The 24,780-nt window shown below is 51.7% G+C and overlaps 1 protein-coding gene across 2 annotated transcripts in view; it reads right to left on the bottom strand.

Annotated features, from left to right (window-relative positions):
* RASIP1 (Ras interacting protein 1) overlaps positions 1 to 24,780 on the bottom strand; it is a 1,579,933-nt gene that overhangs the window by 606,035 nt on the left and 949,118 nt on the right. For both annotated transcript variants that reach the window (XM_075328610.1, XM_075328611.1), the window contains exon 8: positions 420 to 535. In XM_075328610.1, coding sequence (XP_075184725.1) covers positions 420 to 535 — 116 coding nt within the window. The remainder of the gene's footprint in view (positions 1 to 419; positions 536 to 24,780) is intronic.

The raw sequence follows: 24,780 nt of genomic DNA, 5'->3' as shown, positions 1-24,780 counted from the left end.
GATAAGGTGGAGAGATTAATCTATCCATCTTCTCCATTGTCTGTCTCTCTGTCTATTAGACTGATGTCATATGAGTGCAGTCAGATATTTCACATGCACCAATAGACGTGTACGGATGTGTGATCTGAGATACGCTACGAATTCAGTATGATAAAAAAATTACAGATCTGCTCTGCCTCATTGAATAACATTGGCCCAAGTGCAATATGAGATTTTCTCACATCGTCTAATTAATACTCTTGTGTGACCCTGGCCTTATTGTAGTTCTATGTGTAGGCTCTACACTTGGTTTTGGTTTACAAATACTGATGTTAAATATTGACCACAATATGCAAGTGTGAATGGGGTCCAACTCCACCAAACTCCTTTTGGACCTGATCCTTTAATTGTTTTGTTGTTTTTTTGTTGTTTTTTTTTACCTTGGTTAAGTAGTAAACGCATTGCTGGAATGTGTACATAATGACCTCATCAAGAAGGGACATAGACTCCTCACATACTTCAAGGTCACTTGACAGCAAAGCATCTTGTGATGTACCTGTAAAAAATAAAAAAAAACAAAAACTTTCAAAGGATTAAAATGTATTCCAATTTTAAGATGACTATACATGTTAGAAAATATTTGCCAAATCCACCAATGTGACCAATGTGTAACGGCCTTCTTCAATGTATGGGAACCTTATGAGTCTCATGCAGTCTAAACACATAAAGTGGGTATTTTAGATAGGTTTCAAGGTGTTGATGATGGCGTGGCCTAAATGTGCCTTGTCTTGTCTAGCATACCTATCTGCCAGGTTCACTGAGATCACTGATGTAGGTTATATCTAGTGTAGATCACAGACAGCCGTGCATGTTTGTAGCATCACATATAGTCAAACATTTTGGCATAGCTGTGTCTATAGGGACTAGGTCTGGGTGGACCCGGATTGAAAAAGTCTGGATCTGCGCGGTTTCAAAGTTGCCCGGGTGCCGAATCCGAGCCCGGGATTCCAGGTGTTTAATCCAGATCCAGCACTCCAGAAAATAAAAAAAGGAAAAACAAACAAAATAAGACTGAACTGAGTGCTTCATACTTACCCAGGCTCCGGCCCGGCTGTACGCTACACCCACGTTGCTGTACGCTGCTCCTTTTTTGTTTTTTTGTATGCTGCTCCTGTGGCCTCCATGAAATGCTCATTTCATATGCACGGCTTTCCCCGCCCATCAGCCGGCCTGGCGTCTGTGATTGGTTGCAGTCAAATGCTCCCCCAGCCTATGTGACGCCTCTAGCTGCATTCAGTCAATGCTCATATGGGCTCATTCATTCCCTGGAGCTCACATCGGGCAGCCATGCTGCTCTTTGTCCGCTCACTTTGATATTCAGATGTAGCAGAGTTGAATCGTCGTGAAACCTTGTGTGGATTACGTCGGACCCGCAGGGATGTGTTCAAGTTAATAAAGTGGTGAAAGAGGGTGAATTTTGTATTTTATTCCTAAAAAGGATTTTTTTCGGTGTTTAATATGTTTGTCTACTTTCATTTACAGATTAATGATGAGGTGTCTCTTAGATGCCTGCCATTATTAATCTAAGGCTTAGTGGCATCTGTGCGCTGTCACTAATTACTCCGATTGCCACTGTGACGCCCCTGGACTGTCAGGTCGTCACTGCCCTTCCATGCAGTATTCCAAGTCCCTCATGGTTCTGGATCCCCAACTTACAGTGTTGCCTCCAACAGCAAATCAAATCCTAGATACACACTGCACCACACCAACCAGGCACACCAGTAGATGGCTTGAGCGGAATAGAGTCGCCCACCTGAAGGGTCAGGAGGGGAGGGGAGGAGTGTAGTCAGTGAGTCGGTAGTGAGTCAGTGAGAGGAGAGGAGTGACGTAGCCCTCGAGCTGTGAGGAGCTCAGAGGAGATTGGGAGTGGTGGCTCCCAAGAGACACCGTCTAGGTTGCAGACAGTGGTCTGGACCTAGAGGAGTCGGTCCCCTGGTCCCAGGTGATTGCGGCTAGGTGCCTGGACCTGTCAAGGAGGACGATCAGCAGCCTGGCACTATCACCGGTCCGGGACCAAAGGCACAGCGGGGTACATGGACCCTAGGTCGGGGAGAAGCTTCAGGCAACCTGGCAATTAACCTGAGGAGAACGGAGACTTTATGATCTGTTCCCATCCGCTCCAGAAGCGGGGCACTAGCGCAACGAGGGGGATAGGGCCTTTCAAACAAGCGGTCCAAGAAAATCCCAAGCATGAGCCCTGAGAGCAGGCTCCAACACTTAGCCACAGTGGGTAGCGAGGCCCGGCAAGTTTCAGACTACTGGGCCACTACATTGAAGTTAAACTTTGTGCCAGGAGGTAGGTCACGGATCACCAGGCAACACTATAGGGGACGGAACCCGGACAAGCTCCCCTCAAGCAATACTCTGAGATTTGGTTTACCCGGTTGTCAGTGTCTGCTTATTGCAAGGAGAGAATGGCACTTCCTATATATGCGTCTAGGAGATAATGGGGTGCACTTCAGGTTCCAAAGCCGTACAGTGAGAAGTATACAAGCCACTCCCAAGATGATTTGAAGAAAAATGTATTCATGTGCGTAACAAAAACGTTTTCGGTCCTGTGTGGACCTTCCTCAGTAGCACAAATGTGAGGGAAAACGCTGTGTGAGTTGTCAGGCGCGGAATCCACCGCTGCATGGGGGCTGCCTCCATGCAGCGGTGGATTCCGCGCCTGACAACCCACACAGCGTTTTCCCTCACATTTATGCTACTGAGGAAGGTCCACACAGGACCGAAAAACGTTTGTGTTACGCACATGAATACATTTTTCTTCAAATCATCTTGGGAGTGCCTTGTATACTTCTCAGCTTCTGCTTATTGACTGAGTGAGTACCTGAGTGATCCCTGCATCCCACGGCTCCCACGCAGAGTCCCGGGGCTTTCCCTCCTACCCGTGGAGGGCAATGACACCTTGCTGCTCCACTCCATCACCCCGGGTACTCCCAACGGAAGCGGCGGTATTCCCTAATTACCGTACACCACGGGTGGCGTCACGAACTATACCACCCCTGTAAATAACTTCCCCCTTTATATTTAGAAGTGGCCCCAAGCCCCCGGGTCCAGAGACCCTTGAGCCACATATCACCACACGGATCCGAGCGGTTCGACCGCTGGAGGGGCGGCACACCACCGCATCAGGGTATTCGGGAAGAAGCGGTAAAGCACCGGGCTTGTCACATCTAATGAATGCAGCAATTCCGAGCAGCTGGAGGCTGATATTTTTAGGCTGGACCTCCGCAACCTGATAATATAGTCCCAGCTGTCAGCTTTATCTTGGCTGAGTATAAACATTTGGGGGACCGCAAGTTGTTTTTTTTTAAATTATTTATTTAAATAATTAAAAAAAAGCCACATGCGGTTCCTTTTAGGTCAGAATCACACTTGTGAGGGACTTGCACGAGTCTCGCATCGCATCACCTAGCATGGCCGCACACTCTCCTGACAGGAGCGGGTCGGCTGCATGTAGCTCTATGCAGCTGCATGCTTGTTTTTGGAAAGCATCAGGCCATGTCAGGTAATGTGATGCGAGACTCGAACCATATGACTCGCATGAGTCTCGCATCGCAATACCTGGCAGCCGCACACTCGCCGGTCCCGAGCGTGCAGCTGCATAGAACTACATGCCGAAGAACGCTCCTGTCAGCAGAGTATGAGGCTGCAGGGTGATGACTCGTGCAAGTATGTGACTCTGGCCTTATTTTGATACACAGCCATGATAAAACCAGACACCTGGGGGCTGCAGCCGTGGGCTTTATCTGTGCTGGTATCAGGATATGGGGGGCCCTGTGCCAACTGTTTTATCTATTCATTTATTTTTATACAACGATACTCACCCACAGACAGCTGCACTGCTTTCTCCGGCCGGGCTGGCGCCTGTGATTGTTTACAGTCAGCTGACATGCTGACACTCATGGTGGGGGCGCATCTAACTGCAACTTATTACACTTGTCGGTAGGCGGGGAAAGCAGTGAACATTCAGAGAATGTTAATTGTTGGCTCCGGAAGTGAAAGCGTGACCTGGAAGTAGCTTGCCACTATGAAGGAGGTTCAGTGAGTACACCGCGTGCGCTCCTACACCCATATCTCTTCTACCAACATTTTTAATCTCCGAATTCTAGTTCCCATAGACTTATATGGGTGCAAGATTACAGACTGGATCCGGGTTTTTTTTTAAATTCATCAGGGACCCATCGGTTCCGGTTTTCTGCGTGTCCGACCATCTATAATAGGGATGGATAAATAGTAGCCAGGGTTCAGGGCCATTGAGAAGCCATGGGCCTCCAAACGTATCATGTGACATGTTACATAATCCTCTTTTTGATAGAATATGGGATAGGTGATGTAATTAATACATAGGTGTACAGTAGCATGCAAACCTTTGAGCACACCTGGTCAAAACTTATTGTGAACAATTAAGGCTGCTTTCACACATCAGTTTTTTGCAATCAGGCACAATCCGGTTTGTGCATGATGCAACGGCTCCGTCTCTGATTGTGTAAAAACTGCACATACACCGGCACTCCCGCACGCATCATCACTGCACATACACCGACACTCCCTCACGCATCCTCACTGCACATACACCGGCACTCCCGCACGCACCATCAACGCACATACACCGGCACTCCCGCATGCACCATCACCGCACATTCACCGGCACTCCCGCACGCATCATCACCGCACATTCACCGGCACTCCCGCACGCATCCTCACTGCACATACACCGGCACTCCCACACGCATCATCACTGCACATACACCGGCACTCCCGCACGCACCATCACCGCACATACACCGGCACTCCCGCACACACCATCACCGCACATACACCGGCACTCTCGCATGCATCCTCACTGCACATACACCGGCACTCCCACACACATCATCACTGCACATACATCTGCACTACCGCACCCATCATAACCGCACATACACTGGCACTCCCGCACGCATCATCACCGCACATACACTGTCACTCCCGCACGTCTCATCACTGCACACACACCGGCACTCCCGCATGCATCATCACTGCACATACACCGGCACTCCCATACGCACCATCATTGCACATACACCGGCACTCCCGCACGCATCATCACTGCACATACACCGGCACTCCCGCACACACCATCATTGCATATACACCGGCACTCCTGCACACATCCTCACCGCACATACACCGGCACTCCCGCACGCATCCTCACCGCAGATACACCGGCACTCCCGCACGCATCCTCACTGCACATACACAGGCTCTTCCGCACGCATCCTCACCGCACATACACCGGCACTCGCGCACGCATCCTCACTGCACATACACAGGCACTCCCGCACGCATCCTCACTGCACATACACCGGCACTACCGCATGCATCATCACCGCACATACACCGGCATTACCTCAGTGATGTCCCCGCTGACAGCGCGACTCCCTTCACTTGCTGCATGGAGCTGATAGAGAGCAGTCGTGTTCTACTGCCGCTCTTGTCAGCTTCATGTAGCAGAGCTGAGAGCAACGCGGGACCTCTGTGGATTACACCGGAGCTGGAGGGGTATTTGGGGATTTTAAAATGGTGAAAGGGGGTGTTTTTTGTCTTTTATTCCAAATAAAGTATTTTTTTCGTTGTGTGTGTTTATTTACTTTCACTTACAGGTTAATCATTGGGGGTGTCTCATAGACGCCTACCATGATTAACCCCTTATTACCCCGATTTCCACCACACCAGGGCAATTCGGGATGAGCCGGGTAGAGTCCCGGGACTGTCGTATCTAATGGAAGCGGCAATTCCGGGCGGCTGCTGGCTGATATTGTTAGACTGGGGGGCTCCCCATAACGTGGGGCTCCCCATCCTGAGAATACTAGCCTTCAGCCATGTGGCTTTATCTTGTCTGGTATCAAAATTGGGGGGACCGCACGCCGTTTTTTTTTAATTATTTATTTATTTATTTTACTGCAAGATATAGACCCACCCACCGGGGGCTGTGATTGGTTGCAGTGAGACAGCTGTTACTCAGCGTGGGGGTGTGTCTGACTGCAACCATTCATAGGCGCCGGTGGGAGGGGAAAGCAGGGAATACGAGATTGAATAATGGGCTGCCGGCATTTTCAAATCAGGAGAAGCTGACATAGTGTGAACGCCGTGCAGCGCCACGCCGGTTATCGGTGAGTGGGTGAGAGTGAGTGAGTCAGTGAGTCAGTGTGAGAGTGAGTGAGTGAGTCAGTGTGACAGCCGTGCAGCGCCACGCTGGTGATCGGTGAGAGTGAGTGAGTCAGTGTGAGAGACAGAGAGAGCGTGTGTGAGTGAGTGATTGATTTTCTGACAAGCAATGAATTTATAGCACTTCTGGGCATGCTCAGAAGTAAAAACAGGATCCGGTACATGCTTCCGGCATTTGATGCATGCCACTGGAATGGGCTCATAGAATTTCATTATGCACTATGCCGCACAGCGCCGCACCCGGCGCTATGCGTTTTTTTTCCTCTGGTAAAAAACATTCCTCTCTGCGTCCTGTGCGGCCGCCGGAGTGACGATTTTTGCTGCAACCGGCAAAAACTCGGATCAAACGCAAGTACATGCGGCACAATCCGGCGCTAATACAAATCTGAGGAAAAACCGCACCCGCCAGCAAACAAAACCAGATGCGTTTTTTCCCGCAAATCACCGGATTGTGCCGCACAGCAAAAAACTGATGTGTGAAAGCAGCCTTAGGCATGAAGATGAAACATTTCCTTTGTATTTTAGGCAGAAATAAAAAAAATCATCTTTTTCATTTTAAAAATTACAAAAAGGAAAATGGGCCAATGCAAATGTTTGGACACCCTTGGAGTTTGTGTGCTCAGATAAGGCTAGCTTCACAATAGCGTTTTTCTGCCGGTCGGCAGAAAAACGCAAACCGCATGTTGCCGGATCCATTGTCAGCTTAATGCAAAGTCAATGGACTTGCGGCAACATGTGTTTGCATTCGTTTGCATTCGTTTGCATGCGCCTATGTCAGGATCCGGTGAGTTGCAGTTTTTTACCATGTTGCAAAAACGCAACATGTGTGGCGCCCTGGACAAGCCAGGACATCACAGGTACTGCAACAACACACCCCACACCCTGGCTAGGCACATCGAAGTCAGACAAAAATCCTTGTTGCCTCGCTCCAGGGGCTGATGTCCACACCAGGGGGTGGAGCCAGGCGGTTGACCCCACCCACCAAGGAGTTCACAGTCCTGGAGGCGGGAAAAGGAAGTCAGAGTAGTGGAGAGTAGTGGAGAGTAGTAGAGAGGAGTTGAGTTTGGAGAGAGGAGAGTGAAGTGGTAGTGGAGCAGACTGACCGTGTCCGGGTGCATGGCCCGGGCACATACAGCAAGGTTGGCAGACGGTGGTGACCGTCTGCAAAAGGGGCTGATTGACGTGAACCATAAGGACCGGGGACGGGCGGTGGCCCGCCGGTACCGGATCGGGGAGCGAAGAGAAGCCAGCACCATTCGGCAGGGCCTACGGACCCCGACCAGGCTTGGAGTCGCCGTAAAACCGGTCAAATCTGTTAGCGAAGGGAACCTCCGGGGTTTCCCAGCAGTGAAGACCCGATTGAAGGCAACCGCTGAAACCGTGAAGGGAAATACAGTCACCGCCACGGCTACAGTTCCTAGGGCCAGAGCCTGCAGGCAAAAGGGGCTCCCTCAGCATCCATCCAAGCTGGGGAGCGGGTTACCGGTGGGAAGCCACCAGAACCGAGAACATAACACAGGTGCAGGGAAAGGCAGTCACCGCCAACCTACCGGGAGAAGAATCACCGCAGCCGTCTGTCCGACCCGTCCATCCAGCTGTTTGTTTTACCAGAGACTTTGCATTCATCATTGGCTGAGTGAGTACCACCGTGCCGTGGGGCACCGCACTGCCCCCGCGACCCTGCACCTCACCAGGTCCTGTAACCCACCTGCCATTCCTTCCTCATCGGGCCCCGGGACAACCAACCCCACCTACCCACGGAGGGGAAAAACAACATCTAAGCTGCTCCCTGTCATCGCTCCCGGGATCCCCGTCCAGAGCAGCGGTGGTGTCACAACCTCACCACAACCGTGGGTGGCGTCACGGACAATAAATCTCCCAAAACCATTCCCCTTTTCACTCACGGGTGAGGAGCGCCGCTCGAGTCCCCGTATCCGGACCACCGCTCGAGCCACCGAGCAGCAAGCAAAGCAGCAGCAGCGCCGGACCCGAGCGTGGTGAGCGCAGCGTCCCCTCCCCGTCCGCGACAACTTGGCATCACGAACAGGATCTTACCGCTCTGCTGTCTGGTAGAGGTGCGCATTGTGACCGCCGGAGGTGTCCGGCCGAAAATTTTGAGAAGCCGCCATTTTGGGCGCGAAAAGTCCCCGCTCGAGCGTCTCCTTGAGCAGTGGAGGCACGAAAGCCGAAACCCCGCCCCTGTAGAGGAGGAGCCGGAAAAAGACTAAGGGGGACGGATGGCGTCTGGCCGCATGTAGCCCGCGGCTATAAAAGCAGGGATGCCAGGACCCTGCGGCCATCTTTTGGTTCCTGGAAGAGGCCGCCGCAGCGATGCACCAACCGTCCCGCAGCACCGTAGCCCCCGCGCCCGGGACCGCGGCGTGGGTGGAGGTCCGGACTGTTCAGCTACAACAACGGCTGCAGATCCATGTGCAGCTCCTCTTGGAGGAGTGGGAGGCCGACAAGGAGGTGGTGGCGGCCATACGGAGACGCGAGGTGGAGGGAGTTCTGGAAGAGCGGGTCGGTCATCGCGGCCGAGGGGCCCGGTCTACACCCGTTCGCCCTGCTACATCCCCCGCTACCTGTGTTGGCTGCTGCTGCCCCGTCACTAGGCCCGCTACCACCACAATCGGTAGCGGTACACTGCCAATCCGCCCCGGCGGACCGACCTGCAGCAGAAGCCCGTGACCGCCCTGAGCCGCTTCCATGGAAGAAGCCGAAGGCTGAGACCGTCAGCAAAGATCCACCAGAGGCACCTGTGAGCGTGCCTGGCCCCGTACCGCCTCTGGCAGCCCGTCTCGTGCAGGAGAAGGCGGAGGCTCAGCGGGAGAGGACCCCTGTACCCGTTCCCCATGCCTCGGCTGAGGCCGCGCCGGGTCGCCGCTGTAAGGCAGCACCCCAGGCCATGACACCGCGGGACCTGCCGCCCAGAACACTAGCAGTGGGCAGTGTGAAGGAGGTCTCGCGGGGCCCGATCCGTGCGCAGGGGCCCACCGTTAAGTAATGTGATAGACAGGCCTCTATTCCTTATATTTAAAGACTCTATAGAAACTGGGTCTGTTCCACTGGATTGGCGGCTAGCAAATGTGGTACCAATATTCAAAAAAGGGTGTAAAAGGGAACCTGGAAACTATAGGCCGGTAAGCTTAACATCTATTGTGGGTAAAATGTTTGAAGGGTTTTTAATATTATGGAATGTCTCAATATTAATAATTGTTTAACTCCATATCAACATGGATTTATGAAGGATCGCTCCTGTCAAACTAACCTGATCAGCTTCTATGAGGATGTAAGCTCTCACATGGACCGAAGAGAATCATTGGATGTCATTTATCTCAACTTCGGTAAAGCATTTGATACTGTCCTACATAAAAGACTGCTAAGTAAAATGAGAAAGCTTGGGCTCGGGGAAAATGTGTGTAGATGGGTAGGTAGCTGGCTTAGTGGTAGAAAACAAAAAGTGGTTATTAATGGCGCATACTCAGATTGGGCCAGGGTTACTAGTGGGGTGCCACAGGGGTCTGTATTGGGCCCCCTACTATTTAATATATTTATTAATGATCTGGTGGATGGTTTACAGAGTAAAATATCAGTATTTGCAGATGATACAAAACTATGTAAGGTAGTTAACACAAAGGAGGACAGTTTGCAACTACAGATGGATTTGAGTAAATTGGAGAATTGGGCTGAAAAATGGCAAATGAGGTTTAACACAGATAAGTGTAAGGTTATGCACAAGGGAAGGAGAAACAGATGCTACGATTACTTACTAAATGGGAAACCGCTGGGGAAATCAGAAATGGAAAAAGACTTAGGCATCTTAGTCAATAAGAATCTAAATTGGAGTGCCCAGTGTCAGGCAGCAGCCACCAAAGCAAATAGGGTGATGGGATGCATTAGAAGAGGTCTGGGGGCACGAGATGAAAACATCATTCTCCCTCTGTACAAATCACTCGTCAGACCACACTTGGAGTATTGTGTGCAATTTTGGGCACCGGTGCTCAAGAAAGACATTACTGAACTTGAAAGGGTTCAGAGGAGGGCTACTAAAATAATAAATGGAGTGGGTGCATTACAATACACGGAAAGGTTATCAAAATTAGGTCTATTTACTCTAGAAAAGAGAAGACTTAGGGGAGACCTAATAAATATGTACAAATATATCAGAGGGCCATATAGATCCCATGATCTGTTTGTACCAAGGACTATGACAAGAACAAGGGGGCATTCTCTTCGATTGGAGGAAAGAAAATTCCTACATCAGCATAGAAGAGGGTTCTTCACGGTAAGAGCAGTGAGGCTCTGGAACTCTCTTCCTGAGGAAGTGGTGATGGCCAACTCACTGAATGAATTTAAGAGAGGAATGGATGCTTTTCTTGATAGCAAAAGTATAGAAGGTTATAAATAGCATAATCTTACAGGTAGATAGAAGAGCGACCAAGATTATTAGAGGAATGGGTGGGCTGCAATACCAAGACAGTTTATTAAACTTGGGGTTATTTAGTTTGGAAAAACAAAGGCTTAGGAAGGATCTAATCACAATGTATAAACATATGAGGGGACAGTACAGAGACCTTTCCAAAGATCTCTTTACACCTAGGCCTGTGACTGGAACACGGGAGCATCCGCTACGTCTCGAGGAAAGAAGGTTTAATCATAACCACAGACGAGGATTCTTTACTGTACGAGCAGTGAGACTATGCAACTCTCTGCCGCATGATGTTGTAATGAGTGATTCACTACTAACATTTAAGCAGAGCCTGGACGCTCTTCTTGAAAAATATAATATTACCAGATATGTATATTAGATTTTATGACAGGGTGTTGATCCAGGGAACTAGTCTGATTGCCGTATGTGGAGTCAGGAAGGAATTTTTTTCCCCATTGGAGCTTATTTGACACATTGGGTTTTTTTTGCCTTCCTCTGGATCAACATGTTAGGCTACGGGTTGAACTAGATGGACTTAGAGTCTCCCTTCAACCTTAAACACTATGAAACCGTAGCCCCTTACTGGGACAGGGAACAGACCCCGAGGGCCAGGAAATCGCGGAGAGGGAGAGGAGGAAGGTGGAGCTGGTAGCCCGCACGATTAGAGAGAAAGAAAGCCTCCGCCAGGCCACCTTCCACGTACGGGGCCCGATCTATGAGGGGCAGGTGAGGAGGTTTGACGTCCGTCGGGGGTACGGATTCATATATGAGCCGGGTCTGGAGGCCGAAGTCTTTATAGCCCGACGGGACGTCAATGCCCACCTGCCGGGGGACCACCCGGGCCGCAACCTGATGCCGAGGGATTTGGTCCAGTACACTAGGCATTGCGGGGAGAGGGGTTGGTTTGCTCTGGACGCTAAGCTGAGGGGCAGTCAAGAGGCCCGAGTACCAGCCCAACCCCTTCCTCCGGCCAACACCGTGGATTTGAAGTGAGTCAGCGGTCCACCGTTGCCGGCAGTTGTCCCCATTGGGACCACCAGTACCGTTAAAAGTTTGAATGATAAGATTGAATCAACCGAAGAAGTTATCTGATTGGAACCGTGATTGAACCGGCCGTTGCCGGCAACTAGTCCCCGTGGGGACATTCTGCAATTGTTGCGTAAGGAACTTCTTACGGACAAGCCCGAGAACTTGCAGGGCAACCACAAACTGGTGAAATGTAAATAATTGTTGGCTTGAAACCGTTACCGCCTCCGGAGAGGCTGATTTGGAGGATGGGCCTGGAGGAAAGGGATGACCCAGGCCCGCCACTACCGTAACCGGTGGCGATCCTCCGGGGGGTTCAGGGGTCCCCATGGACGCGGGTCCCCTGAAAGAGACTGAACCCGCTCGGGCAACTTGGTTCTGGACTGGGGTCAAGGGGTGCTGCCCACTTCTTAGGGGCAGCATCAGGGCCAGGTTGTTTGGGTGGGAGAAGAGTGGAAGCCGTATCGTTTGATAAACATATACCGTTAGTAACGTTTAAGAATATGCCTCCCGTTATGGGAAGTTTGACTAAAAATGCTTGTGTTTTAAATGTTTTTACTCTTTTACAGTTAACAAAAATAAAACCGGTGATGGACGGGCAGCCCGCGGACGGTCTGCATTTTACTAAGGGGGAATGTGGCGCCCTGGACAAGCCAGGACGTCACAGGTAATGCAACAACACACCCCACACCCCAGCTAGGCACATCGAAGTCAGACAAAAATCCTTGTTGCCTCCCTCCAGGGGCTGATGTCCACACCAGGGGGTGGAGCCAGGCGGTTGACCCCACCCACCAAGGAGTTCACAGTCCTGGAGGCGGGAAAAGGAAGTCAGAGTAAGGGAGAGTAGTGGAGAGTAGTAGAGAGGAGTTGAGTTTGGAGAGAGGAGAGTGAAGTGTTAGTGGAGCAGACTGACCGTGTCCGGGTGCGTGGCCCGGGCACATACAGCAAGGTTGGCAGACGGTGGTGACCGTCTGCAGAGGGGCTGATTGACGTGAACCGTAAGGACCGGGGACGGGCGGTGGCCCGCCGGTACCGGATCGGGGAGCGAAGAGAAGCCAGCACCATTCGGTATGGCCTACGGACCCCGACCAGGCTTGGAGTCGCCGTAAAACCGGTCAAATCCGTTAGCGAAGGGAACCTCCGGGGTTTCCCAGCAGTCAAGACCCCATTGAAGGCAACCGCTCAAACCGTGAAGGGAAATACAATCACCGCCACGGCTACAGTTCCTAGGGCCAGAGCCTGTAGGCAAAAGGGGCTCCCTCAGCATCCATCCAAGCTGGGGAGCGGGTTACCGGTGGGAAGCCACCAGAACCGAGAACATAACACAGGTGCAGGGAAAGGCAGTCACCGCCAACCTACCGGGAGAAGAACCACCGCAGCCGTCTGTGGGACCCATCCATCCGGCCGTTTGTTTTACCGGAGACTTTGCATTCATCATTGGCTGAGTGAGTACCACCGTGCCGTGCGGCACCGCGCTGCCCCCGCGACCCTGCACCTCACTAGGTCCCGTAACCCACCTGCCATTCCTCCCTCACTGGGCCCCGTGACAACCAACCCCCCCTAACCACGGAGGGGAAAAACAACATCCAAGCTGCTCCCTGTCATCGCTCCCGGGATCCCCGTCCAAAGCAGCGGTGGTGTCACAACCTCACCACAACCGTGGGTGGTGTCATGGACAATAAATTCCCCAAAACCATTCCCCTTTTCACTCACGGGCGAGGAGCGCCGCTCGAGTCCCCGGGTCCGGCCCACCGCTCGAGCCACCGAGCAGCAAGCGAAGCAGCAGCAGCGCCAGGCCCGAGCGTGGTGAGCGCAGTGTCCCCTCCCAGCCCGCGACACATGTAGCGTTTTTTGCCTCCGTCCAAAAACTGCAGCTCACCGGATCCTGTACATTGCAGCAGTAGCTGCACTGTATTTCAATGGGCGCCGGATTCTGGTTTCACACTTGCGGTTGTATGTGCTGGATGTTTCATTTTTGCCGTACAAAACATGGTCTGAAACACATATTTATCTTTTAAAATCTTCAAAACCTTTATTTTCAATTAAATTCTATAATATATAATATCTATTTATATATTTATTAATATATATATATATTTCTAAATAGATATATAAATGTGTATATATATATGTGTATATAGATATAGATATATATATATATATATATATATATATATATATATATATATATATATATATATATACATATATATACCGTATGTATTATAATATCTCTATATATCTATATTTATATTTCACAATATATCTATCATTATTCCTCTATCTTTATCTATCTATCTATAGCAAGCTAACAATGTCAGTCAATCTCTACCTCTGTCAGTCGGCCTCTCCCTATCGGTCTCTATTTTCTCTCTGTCAGTCAGTCTGTCGGTCAATCTCTCTCTCTCTGTCTCTATCTCTCTCTCTGTCCATGTCGGTCTCTCCCTCCCACCCCCTCTCTCATACTCACCGATCCCCAGCGCGGTGCTGCACGACGTTCACACTGTGGCGGCTTCTCTTTTGAAAAAGCCGGCCGCTCATTATTCAATCTCGTATTCCCTGCTTTCCCCACCCCCCAGTGCCTATGATTGGTTGCAGTCTGACACGCCCCCACGATGATTGACAGCTGTCTCACTGCAACCAATCACAGCTGCCGGTGGGCGGGTCAATATCATGAAGTGAAATAAATAAATTAAAAAAAACGGCGTGCGGTCCCCCCAATTTTAATACCAGCCAAAGTAAAGCCACACGACTGAAGGCTGGTATTATCAGGATGGGGAGCTCCACGTTATGGGGAGCCCCCCCACCCTAAAAATATCAGCCTGGAGCCGCCCGGAATAGCCGCATCCATGAGATGCGGCTGTCCCGGGACTGTACCCGGCTCATCCCGAATTGCCCTGGTGCGGTGGCAATCGAGGTAATAAGGAGTTAATGGCAGCAGCCCATAGCTGCCACTAAGTCCAAGATTAATCATGGCAGGCGTCTCCCCGAGATAACTTCCATGATTAACCTGTTAGTTAAAAAAAATAAAAACACACATCCAAAAAAATCCTTTATTTGTAATAAATTACAAAAAACAACAATTTCTTTCACCACTTTATTAAAGTCCCAAAATACCCTTCAATGTCCGACGTAATCCACCGAGGTCCCACGACGCTTTCAGCTCTACTACATCAGAAGCTGACAGAGAGCGGTCACAGAAAACGACCGCTCTCTGTGAGCTCCCCGCAGCGACTGAGGTGAGTCTATCAGCGCTATTAGCGATGATGTCACTCAGGTTACCCGCGGCCACAGATCACAGCGGGAGGACTGCGGCTTGGCCGCTTGTAACCTCAGTGACGGCACCGCTGATAGCGCCGATCACTTCTGTCACTCATGGGATTTGCGGTCACCGGTGAGACCTTCACCGGTGACCGAAAATCAGGCCATGCCACACAGACAGAGCCGCAGGATGACAATGAATTCGAGTGAAATTCATCCGACTTCATTCTGATCGTGTGGCTCTGTCTGTGTCTGCTATCATCTGCCATTCAGCTCTGCTACATCGCTCTGTCTGTGTCTCCTGTCAGCGGCCATGTAGCAGAGCTGAATGGCAGATGACATAGAAAAAACGGATCCGTTAAAAATAATAAAAAAACAGCCCCCAAACGCATGCAAACACAAGTGAATGGGCCGTTTTTATGCTGGATCCGATAGACGGATCAAGTTAAAAAAACGTTCAGGTCACTTGCGGTGGTATGCGTTGGAATCCAAAAAAAACGGATCCAGTCACATGCAGTTTGCATGTGAAGCCAGCCTAACTCAGATAACTTTGACCAAGGTTTCAGACCTTAATTAGCCTGTTAGGGTTATGGCTCGTTCACTACCATCATTAGGAAAGGTCAGGTGATGTGAATTTTACAGCTTTATAAAAACTCAGCCACCTCTACCCTTGTGCTAAAAAACAGCAGCAATGGGTTATTCCCAGCAGCTGCCTAGCACTCTGAAAATGAAAATGGTGAGGGCCCACAAAGCAGGAGAAGGCTATAAGAAGATAGCAAAGCTTTATCAAGTTGCCCTTTCCTCATCTCAAAATGTAATTATGAAATGTCAGTTAACAGGAAAAGTGGAGGTCAAGATAAGGTCTGGAAGACCAAGCATAATTTTTGTGCAAGCTGCTTGTAGGATTGCTAGAGAGGCAAATCAGAACCCTCACCTCACTACAAAAACCTTCAGAAAGATTTAGCAGACTCTGGAGTTGTGGTACCTTTTTCTACTGTTCAGAGAAACCTGGTCAATATGGCCTTCATGGAAAAGTCATCAGAAGAAAACCTCTCCTTCGTCCTCACTATAAATTTCAGTATCATGAAAACAAGCCTGATGCTTTTTGAAATAAGTGCAGAGTATCAATGAAGTTAAAATAGAACTTTTTGGCCACAATGATCAGAGGTATGTGTGAAGAAAAAAGGGCACAGAATTTTAGGTAAAGAACATATCGCCATCATGGGGGTGGATCAATCATGCTTTGGGGTTGTGGCAGCTAATGACATCATAGGAGGGGGGCGAATAGCGCCCACTCCCACGTAGGCAGTGCTATTATATTGTAATTATACTGTATATAAAGTAGGATGTAGTACTGGCCACTCATGCTGTGTCAGGCAGGAGACATAGTGTGGAGGTGTCAGGAGTGCTGTAGATATAGGGTTAAGGATATGTGAAGCCCCACCGGTGTAGATGCAGTGTCGGTGCATTACCTTCAGGGACTCCACTCAGCTGGATCTGGTCACAGGTAGGAGATCTTCTTCTTGTCGTTACGCCACTCTCAGATTTGCGGTCAGTGGGGACCGCCACTGCAGGTTAAGGGCTGCCTGGGGCTGATGGTGGGTGCAGTCGGATGTAGTAGCCTCCTGAGAGTGAGGCAAGCCCCAGGGCCCTGTGTAGATGTGTAGAACTACAAGGCGCAGAATGACTCAACACAGGCAGGATGTCTTTCAGGGTTTTTACTCACAGTTGATGGCAGGGTGAGTGACCCGGGCGTAGCTGGGATGAACCAAGTGGGAACCAGGTGTCCTTCAGGCTGACTTGTGAGGGTGACTACTAACTCGCCTTCCTTAGCCCTTGGTGGTTTGGGGTAACCCCGACTTTTAGTCCCTATGGGGGTCACCCAGGGAAGATGCTGCAGCCTCTCTCCCCTTCGTTTGCCGTGTGCTTGTCGCCTGGACCAGGCCACTCCAGCTGCTTGCCTCCTGTGACCTATGGGCCCTAACTGTGGCTACGTGGCTGCGGCTTTTGGTAATGTTGTGGCGTGGGCTTTGAGAGCCCCACACCGGCAGGTTTAGCAAAAGAAAGTTGGATCTATCTCCGCTCCGGGATCTGCCGCCCGTTTGGGCCTGGTACTCTCTAGCAGTCTCCTTACTTCCCACTCCGTGCCCTCTCTTTAGCTGAAGATGGATTTCGGGTAGCACTCCTAGTTGACCGTTCTCCCCCGTCAGTAGCCACTGCGCGGGCGCTGTTAGACAGCAACAGCCCCACAGGTCTGCTCCTCACTGAGCCCTATGGAGTTCTGCTCTAACTGACTCACTGCCCCTCCTCTCCTGTTCTTGCCTACGCCACCTAGCAACCAGACTCTCTTACCACACCCCTTGAGAGGAGATGGAGGCCGTGCTCATGCTTCACCCCCTCCTGGAATCCCCAGGGGTCCTCTCATAGGTACATGTGTGAGACCTGATCACTATGCGCCTGTGTTCCACACCCCGGTCAGCCTTCTGGATTACCTGTTTTGTACTGTCCCCAGCATGGGTGCAGTACTCAGTGGTGCCTGACCAGGTCAGGGGCGCCACATTCCCCCTTAGTTATCACCAGCACGTCCTCGGGCTGCAAGACAACATTTTAAAATGCATAAAACATTAAAACATGGTAAAACATTTTAAGACCACCAGCTATCATACATCACCACCCTCCACCCACAAGTCCGTTAACCCACCCAAAAACCCTCTCAGGAGGCAGGTCACCGGTTTCTTTTGGTAACCAGGTCTGGGCCATCCACTTCCCCAGACCTTTCCTCCAATCTTCCTCTCCCGTTGGCCGCGACTTCAGCCACTTCTGGCAGGATGTAGAGGCGGCTTTCATGGGCTGGTGGTTTCAGGGTATACCTGGCCTGGTGGATCCGCGCCTTCAGCCTCTTCTGGCAGGATGCGGAGGCGGCCTCCACAGTTGGTGCTGACCAGGTACTCTCTTTGTGGTGGAGAGCCAGGCCCCATAAACAGGCATGCTCTCTGGTCGCAGGCGAGCCAAGGCCCTATATACGGACGGACTCCTCCTGGTTGCAGACGAGCCAAGCCCCTAAACAGGCTGGCTCTGGTGGTGGTGCCACTAGTGTAACTATTTACCCTGCGAGAGTTTGTGGCTATAGCAAGTTCATAGCCTTAAAGTTTATTTCTCACAATAGTTTTTGTGGGCACATGCTTAAACGTAAACGTTGCAAAACAAACTTTTCAAAACTTTAACTTTCTAACTGCTGAACTTCTTACTTTCCTTTACTCCTCCATACCAGGGCTTGGGCCTGTAGGGCTGCGGCACCTGTTGCTTTCTTGACCTTTTTCTTCATCTGTGGTTGTCTCTTCATTTGGTCTTTGGTCTTTTCTTTCTCTATCTCTATCTTTCTTTTCTTCCTCTGTTTCTTTAGGGCATGGCATTACATCTAGCGCGTACCACCCTCTTTCTCCTTGGTGCATGGTGAACTGCACTGTGTCTCCCATCTTTAAGTTTCTGCCAGGGTGTCCTCTGGGCAAATGGGCTCTCACATCCCTCCTATTAACGAAAATGCCCTCTTTCATACCCGGTGCCACAATAAAGCCGTATCCGCTTTTCAAGTTAAAGTCTTCCACAACTCCTCTACAAAGGATCCTCTGACCTGTGCTTGGGCTCTTCTCAGGAACCTTTTTTCTTGTAGGTCTCTGGCCGTGACTTCTCTCTGCTCTGGAGATGGCGGTGCAGGGGACAGCGTTCTTCTGTTGCGACGCCTTGTCTTGCGGCCTGAACTCTGCGTGGTACAGCTTGCAAGCTCCCAGGTGAGACTTTTAGGCAGATCTTCGTCAGCGGACGGTGTCAGGTCTTCCTCATCCCAACGGGAATAGGGCAACATCTCCGGCTCTGAGTATGGATCCACTGCTGGTGGCTCCGGAGTCAGCTCCTCAGCTTCCTGGCCTCCTCTCCCCCTTAGTTCTTCGCTGCACTCTGGTTGTGGCAGCGCTGGGGATGAGTGTTCCTCAGCTGGCCCAGGCGGTGGACTCTTCAGCGTGGTTGCTGCAGGGGTTGCCTTAGGGGTGTGCGGAGGGAGCATGTACCGGTCCACCAACCATTGTGGAAACTTGGCCTCCATGTCAGCCTTCAGCCGCCAGTATTCGGGGTCCTCCCCCAGCGTGGGCTTTCCAGCAGGGACCTCTTTGGACTGGGGAGCGGTGTCTGCTCTGGCCTTGCAGGCCGGGGTAAATGGTGATGCAATCTCTTGGCGGGCCGCGCCCTGTATGGCGGCGGCCTGGTCTTGGCGGGCCGGGCAGGGCATCGCTGCGGCGGCCTGGTCTTGGCGGGCCGCGCCTGGCATGGCGGCGGCCTGGTCTTGGCGGGCCGCGCCTGGCATGGCGGCGGCCTGGATCAGCGTCGCTGTTGCAGAGGGCTCTGTGCAGGCTGAGCTGGGCGTCGCTGCTGCGATCGGGGCTTGACGGGCCGCACCTGCCGGGGCTGCGGCCTGGTTCAGCATCTCACTTGCGGCGCGGACGAGCGTCGCTGCTGCGGTGGGGTCTTGGCGGACTGGGCTCAGCAGGGTGGCAGCCTGGGTCAGCGTCACACCTGCGGCACGGATCAGTATCGCAGTGGTGGTCGGACCTTTGCGGGCCAGGCGGGGCATGGCTGCGGCGGCCTGGATTTGGCGGGCCGCATCTAGCGTGGCTGCGGCCTGGTTCGGTGGCGCCGCGCCGGGCGCCTCTTCTGGGACCGCGGGCGTGGCAGCAGGGGTCGGGGCACTTGCGCTGGCCGGGGCATCTCTGGACTCACCCATCGGTGGCACCATCGGGGTCTGAGTCGTCGCCGCTCGGTCTGGCATGCGTCGCGCGGCTCCCTCCTCGTAGGTCCGAACCGCCGCCGCCATCTCCAGAAGCTCCGTGCGTTCTTCTCTGAGCCGTCGCACAATCCTGGCCTCCAGCTGGTCGCAGAAGATAGCAAGCTCCCGGCACCACCAGGCAGCAGAGCCTGGCTCTGGGTATCCATGTCTGGACTCCATTTCTTCTAGCACGCTACTGGCTTCTTCTCTGCTCCGCCGTCTCCGGACGCTTCCGCTCTCTTCACAAGCGAGGTCAGAACTCTGCAGGGGATCTCTGGGTAGCCACACCTCTTCGTGGGCGGTAACTTCTTCCAGCGCGGGCTGCTGTTGTTTTTCAGCGCGCTTTTCATGGTGGCAATATGGCGGCGCTTCCAATTTTTCAAGCGGACCACCCAGGCACATGGTCACCTGTCTGAACAGGTCTAGTCCTTATCCTGTTCGTGACGCCAGATGTGAAGCCCCACCGGTGTAGATGCAGTGTCGGTGCATTACCTTCAGGGACTCCACTCAGCTGGATCTGGTCACAGGTAGGAGATCTTCTTCTTGTCGTGACGCCACTCTCAGATTTGCGGTCAGTGGGGACCGCCACTGCAGGTTAAGGGCTGCCTGGGGCTGATGGTGGGTGCAGTCGGATGTAGTAGCCTCCTGAGAGTGAGGCAAGCCCCAGGGCCCTGTGTAGATGTGTAGAACTACAAGGCGCAGAATGACTCAACACAGGCAGGATGTCTTTCAGGGTTTTTACTCACAGTTGATGGCAGGGTGAGTGACCCGGGCGTAGCTGGGATGAACCAAGTGGGAACCAGGTGTCCTTCAGGCTGACTTGTGAGGGTGACTACTAACTCGCCTTCCTTAGCCCTTGGTGGTTTGGGGTAACCCCGACTTTTAGTCCCTATGGGGGTCACCCAGGGAAGATGCTGCAGCCTCTCTCCCCTTCGTTTGCCGTGTGCTTGTCGCCTGGACCAGGCCACTCCAGCTGCTTGCCTCCTGTGACCTATGGGCCCTAACTGTGGCTACGTGGCTGCGGCTTTTGGTAATGTTGTGGCGTGGGCTTTGAGAGCCCCACACCGGCAGGTTTAGCAAAAGAAAGTTGGATCTATCTCCGCTCCGGGATCTGCCGCCCGTTTGGGCCTGGTACTCTCTAGCAGTCTCCTTACTTCCCACTCCGTGCCCTCTCTTTAGCTGAAGATGGATTTCGGGTAGCACTCCTAGTTGACCGTTCTCCCCCGTCAGTAGCCACTGCGCGGGCGCTGTTAGACAGCAACAGCCCCACAGGTCTGCTCCTCACTGAGCCCTATGGAGTTCTGCTCTAACTGACTCACTGCCCCTCCTCTCCTGTTCTTGCCTACGCCACCTAGCAACCAGACTCTCTTACCACACCCCTTGAGAGGAGATGGAGGCCGTGCTCATGCTTCACCCCCTCCTGGAATCCCCAGGGGTCCTCTCATAGGTACATGTGTGAGACCTGATCACTATGCGCCTGTGTTCCACACCCCGGTCAGCCTTCTGGATTACCTGTTTTGTACTGTCCCCAGCATGGGTGCAGTACTCAGTGGTGCCTGACCAGGTCAGGGGCGCCACAGATAGATAGCATGTTTTAGTTGTAAAAAAGGAAACAAGCAGAGCAGGAGTTGGACTTCAGTGATAGCTAGTTAGTTAATAAGATAGAACAGGAAGAGGGGTGAGCAGCAGATTGGTTACTGGGGAGACAGAGACAGGAGGGAGGAGTGAGGAGAGAGAGTTTTAGAAAACACAGAGAAAAGAGTTCAGTGAGTGGCAGTAGTTCAAGCATACAGGCAGGACCCAGAGCTAGGACCTGTCTAAGGCTATGTGCACACGTGTGCGTATTACATGCAGTTACGCTGCGATCTGCAGCGCAGCGTAACTGCATGCGTCCTGCATCCCCTGCACAGTCTATGGAGATTGTGCAGGAGCCGTGCGCACGTGGCATATTAGAACACAGTGATTCGGCTGCTGCCCGAATCGCTGCGTTCTAAGAAGTGACATGTCACTTCTTCCGTGCGGTTTGCATGCTATCTATAGGGAGAGGCAGCATGCAGAGCGCACATTCTCTGCCGGCACCATGCGCTTCAGAACAGAGCTTTTCAGCTGCGCTCTGAAGCGCACCTTTTAGGTGCGGTGCAGAGCGCACACGTGCGCACATAGCCTAAGAAGGGAGGAATCCTCCTGTGTACCAAGAACTCACCCTGTGGACAGACAGTGGAGTGTCCTGAGACCAGGGGGACGTCAGGGAACGAAGACCGCCGGTGTGGCACTGAACTGGTCAGGAGCTGCAATGCATCTGGGGGCCCGAGTAAGGTACGGCAGCCGCATGTAAAGGATACCAGGGGAGCAAGTTTTCATAGGACTCAGCTGCTGGAGGATAGTGCCCAGGGCGAGTGCTAGGAACAGAGAAGTTTCCCCCAAGGCAGAACAGACACAGCACGAGCAGTCCTAAGGGCCGCTCGTATGAACGAAGTAGTAGGCTGCAATAAACGGTTCCTGATTGTTTTATCTTATCAGAGTCTGGCATGTGCTTTATGTTGCCCTCCCTGTCTATGACAAGGACCCCGCAAGTACAGACGAAGGTAAAGGCCCTGTCACACTAAACAACATCGCTAGCAACATCGCTGGTAACGAACAACTTTTGTGACGTTGCTAGCGATGTTGCTGTGTGTGACATCCAGCAACAACCTGGCCCCTGCTGTGAGGTCGTTGGTTGTTGCTGAATGTCCTGGGCCATTTTTTAGTTGTTGCTGTCCTGCTGTGAAGCACAGATCGCTGTGTGTGACAGCGAGACAGCAACAACTAAATGTGCAGGCAGCAGGAGCCGGCTTCTGCGGAGGCTGGTAACCAATGTAAACATCGGGTAACCAAGAAGCCCTGTCCTTGGTTACCCGATATTTACCTTTGATACCAGCCTCAGCCGCTCTCACTGTCAGTGCCGGCTCCTGCTCTGTGCACGTGTAGCTGCAGGACACATCGGGTTAATTAACCCGATGTGTGCTGTAGCCAGGAGAGCAGGGAGCCAGCGCTAAGCATTGTGCGCTGCTCCCTGCTCTGTGCACATGTAGCTGCAGCACACATCGGGTAATTAACCCGATGTGTGCTGTACTAGGAGAGCAGGGAGCCAGCGCTCAGTGTGCGCTGCTCCCTGCTCTCTGCACGTATGGCTGGTCACTGGTTGCTGGTGAGCTCACCAGCAACTCGTGTAGTGACGCTCCAGCGATCCCTGCCAGGTCAGGTTGCTGGTGGGATCGCTGGAGCGTCAAAGTGTGACATCTCACCAGCAACCTCCTAGCAACTTACCAGCGATCCCTATCGTTGTTGGGATCGCTGGTAAGTTGCTTAGTGTGACTGGACCTTAATGGAGACTGTAACGACTAATGACTAAAGCTGGGCGGACTCGCAAAAAAACGGTATGGGCAGGTCTCTGCTCTCTTTTACAAAAATATGGATCCAGTCCGGAATCTCCCCCCATATAAATCTGTGGGGAGCAGAACCTTGAGATTAAAAATGGTGATAGAAAGAATAGGGGAATGGGGGCAAGCGTGCTGTACTTACTAAGGCTCTGGCATGGCTATATGCTAGTCCCAGGACTCGCATTCACAGAATGGGCTGCTGATTACAGTCAGACCCGCAGTGAGACACGCCCCCATCCTGAGTGGCAGCGTGGCAGCTGACGGCATTCAGTTACAGGCGCCAGGACAGCTGGTGGGCGGGGAAAGCAGTGTAAAGGAGCCTATACACTTTAGCATCTACCATGAGCCTAAAATGTATGGGCTCCATCCAGGTTAGTGGGTAGGACTGGCTTGGTTAGTGGGTGTGGTGATGTTTTCTCTCGTCAACCATAAACATTCAAGGGGGGTTTCGCCCCTACCTGCACCGCCCTATCTGGAATCTCACCCCCAGACACCCGCCTCTATTATAAACACCTCCATGCCCACGTGGAGTTAGAAAAATAATTTTTATTCTGGCTGGAAACATCGGACAGCATTTTGAACACACCTCTATCATGTGATAGGGGGCCTGTTAAAATTAGGACATACCTGGTAGGAGCCCATATATTCTAGCATCTACCGTCAGCATCGTGGAATAAAAAAAAATAAAATAATTGCTGCAGGATTCCTCTGTATTCTGTTACCAGCACAGAGAAAGCCCATGGCTACATCCCCAGCTCTGCACTTATCTTGGCTGTGTATTACATTTTTTTTAAAAAAGCAACATACGTTTCCCCACAATTTTGATACCCAGCCAAGATAAAGCCCCGCAGCTGAGGGCTGGTATTCTCAGGCTGGAGAGACCCAGCTTAAAAATATCAGCCTCCAGCCACCCGGAATCACATCCATTAGATGTGACAAGCCCGGCGCTTTTCCGGCTCTTCCCGAATGCCCTGATGCGGTGGCAATCAGGGTAATAAGGGGTTAACAGCGCACAGCTGCTACTAAACCCTAGATTAATGATGGCAGGCGTCTATGACACCAGCATCATTAATATGTAAACAAAAGTAAACAAACACAAACACTATAAAATCCTTTATTTGGAATAAAATGCAGAAAAACTCCCTCTTTCACAACTTTACTAACCCCCAACACCCTGCAGGTCCGACGTAATCCACAAGATACCCTACGGAGATTGTAGCTCTGCTACATTTGAATCTCACAGCAAGCGCCATAGAACAAGGCCACTGGCTGTGAGCTCCAGAGAATGAAGGAGCCGTGATAACTGCAGGCAAACGAGTCACACAAGCTGGGAGTCATTCTGACTGCAACCAATCACATTCACGGCAAATCCCCATGATGTCTGCTATTGCTTTAACTGAAATTTGTTGATTCTGCCTGTAGGAGGTTGTGCACAGCATAGACAATCTCTGGAACAACCACCACTCTCGGTCGTCCAGGACGTTCCTCATCATTGGTGTTGAAGTGGTCATCTTAAATTTGGCAACCCAGTTCTTAACTGTGGAATAAAAAGGGCATTGATTCCCCAATGTCTGCGA

This window comes from Anomaloglossus baeobatrachus, chromosome 11, assembly GCF_048569485.1.
Source record: "Anomaloglossus baeobatrachus isolate aAnoBae1 chromosome 11, aAnoBae1.hap1, whole genome shotgun sequence".
Classification (NCBI taxonomy): Eukaryota; Metazoa; Chordata; class Amphibia; order Anura; family Aromobatidae; genus Anomaloglossus; species Anomaloglossus baeobatrachus.
This window is presented reverse-complemented; position numbering and strand designations above follow the sequence as displayed.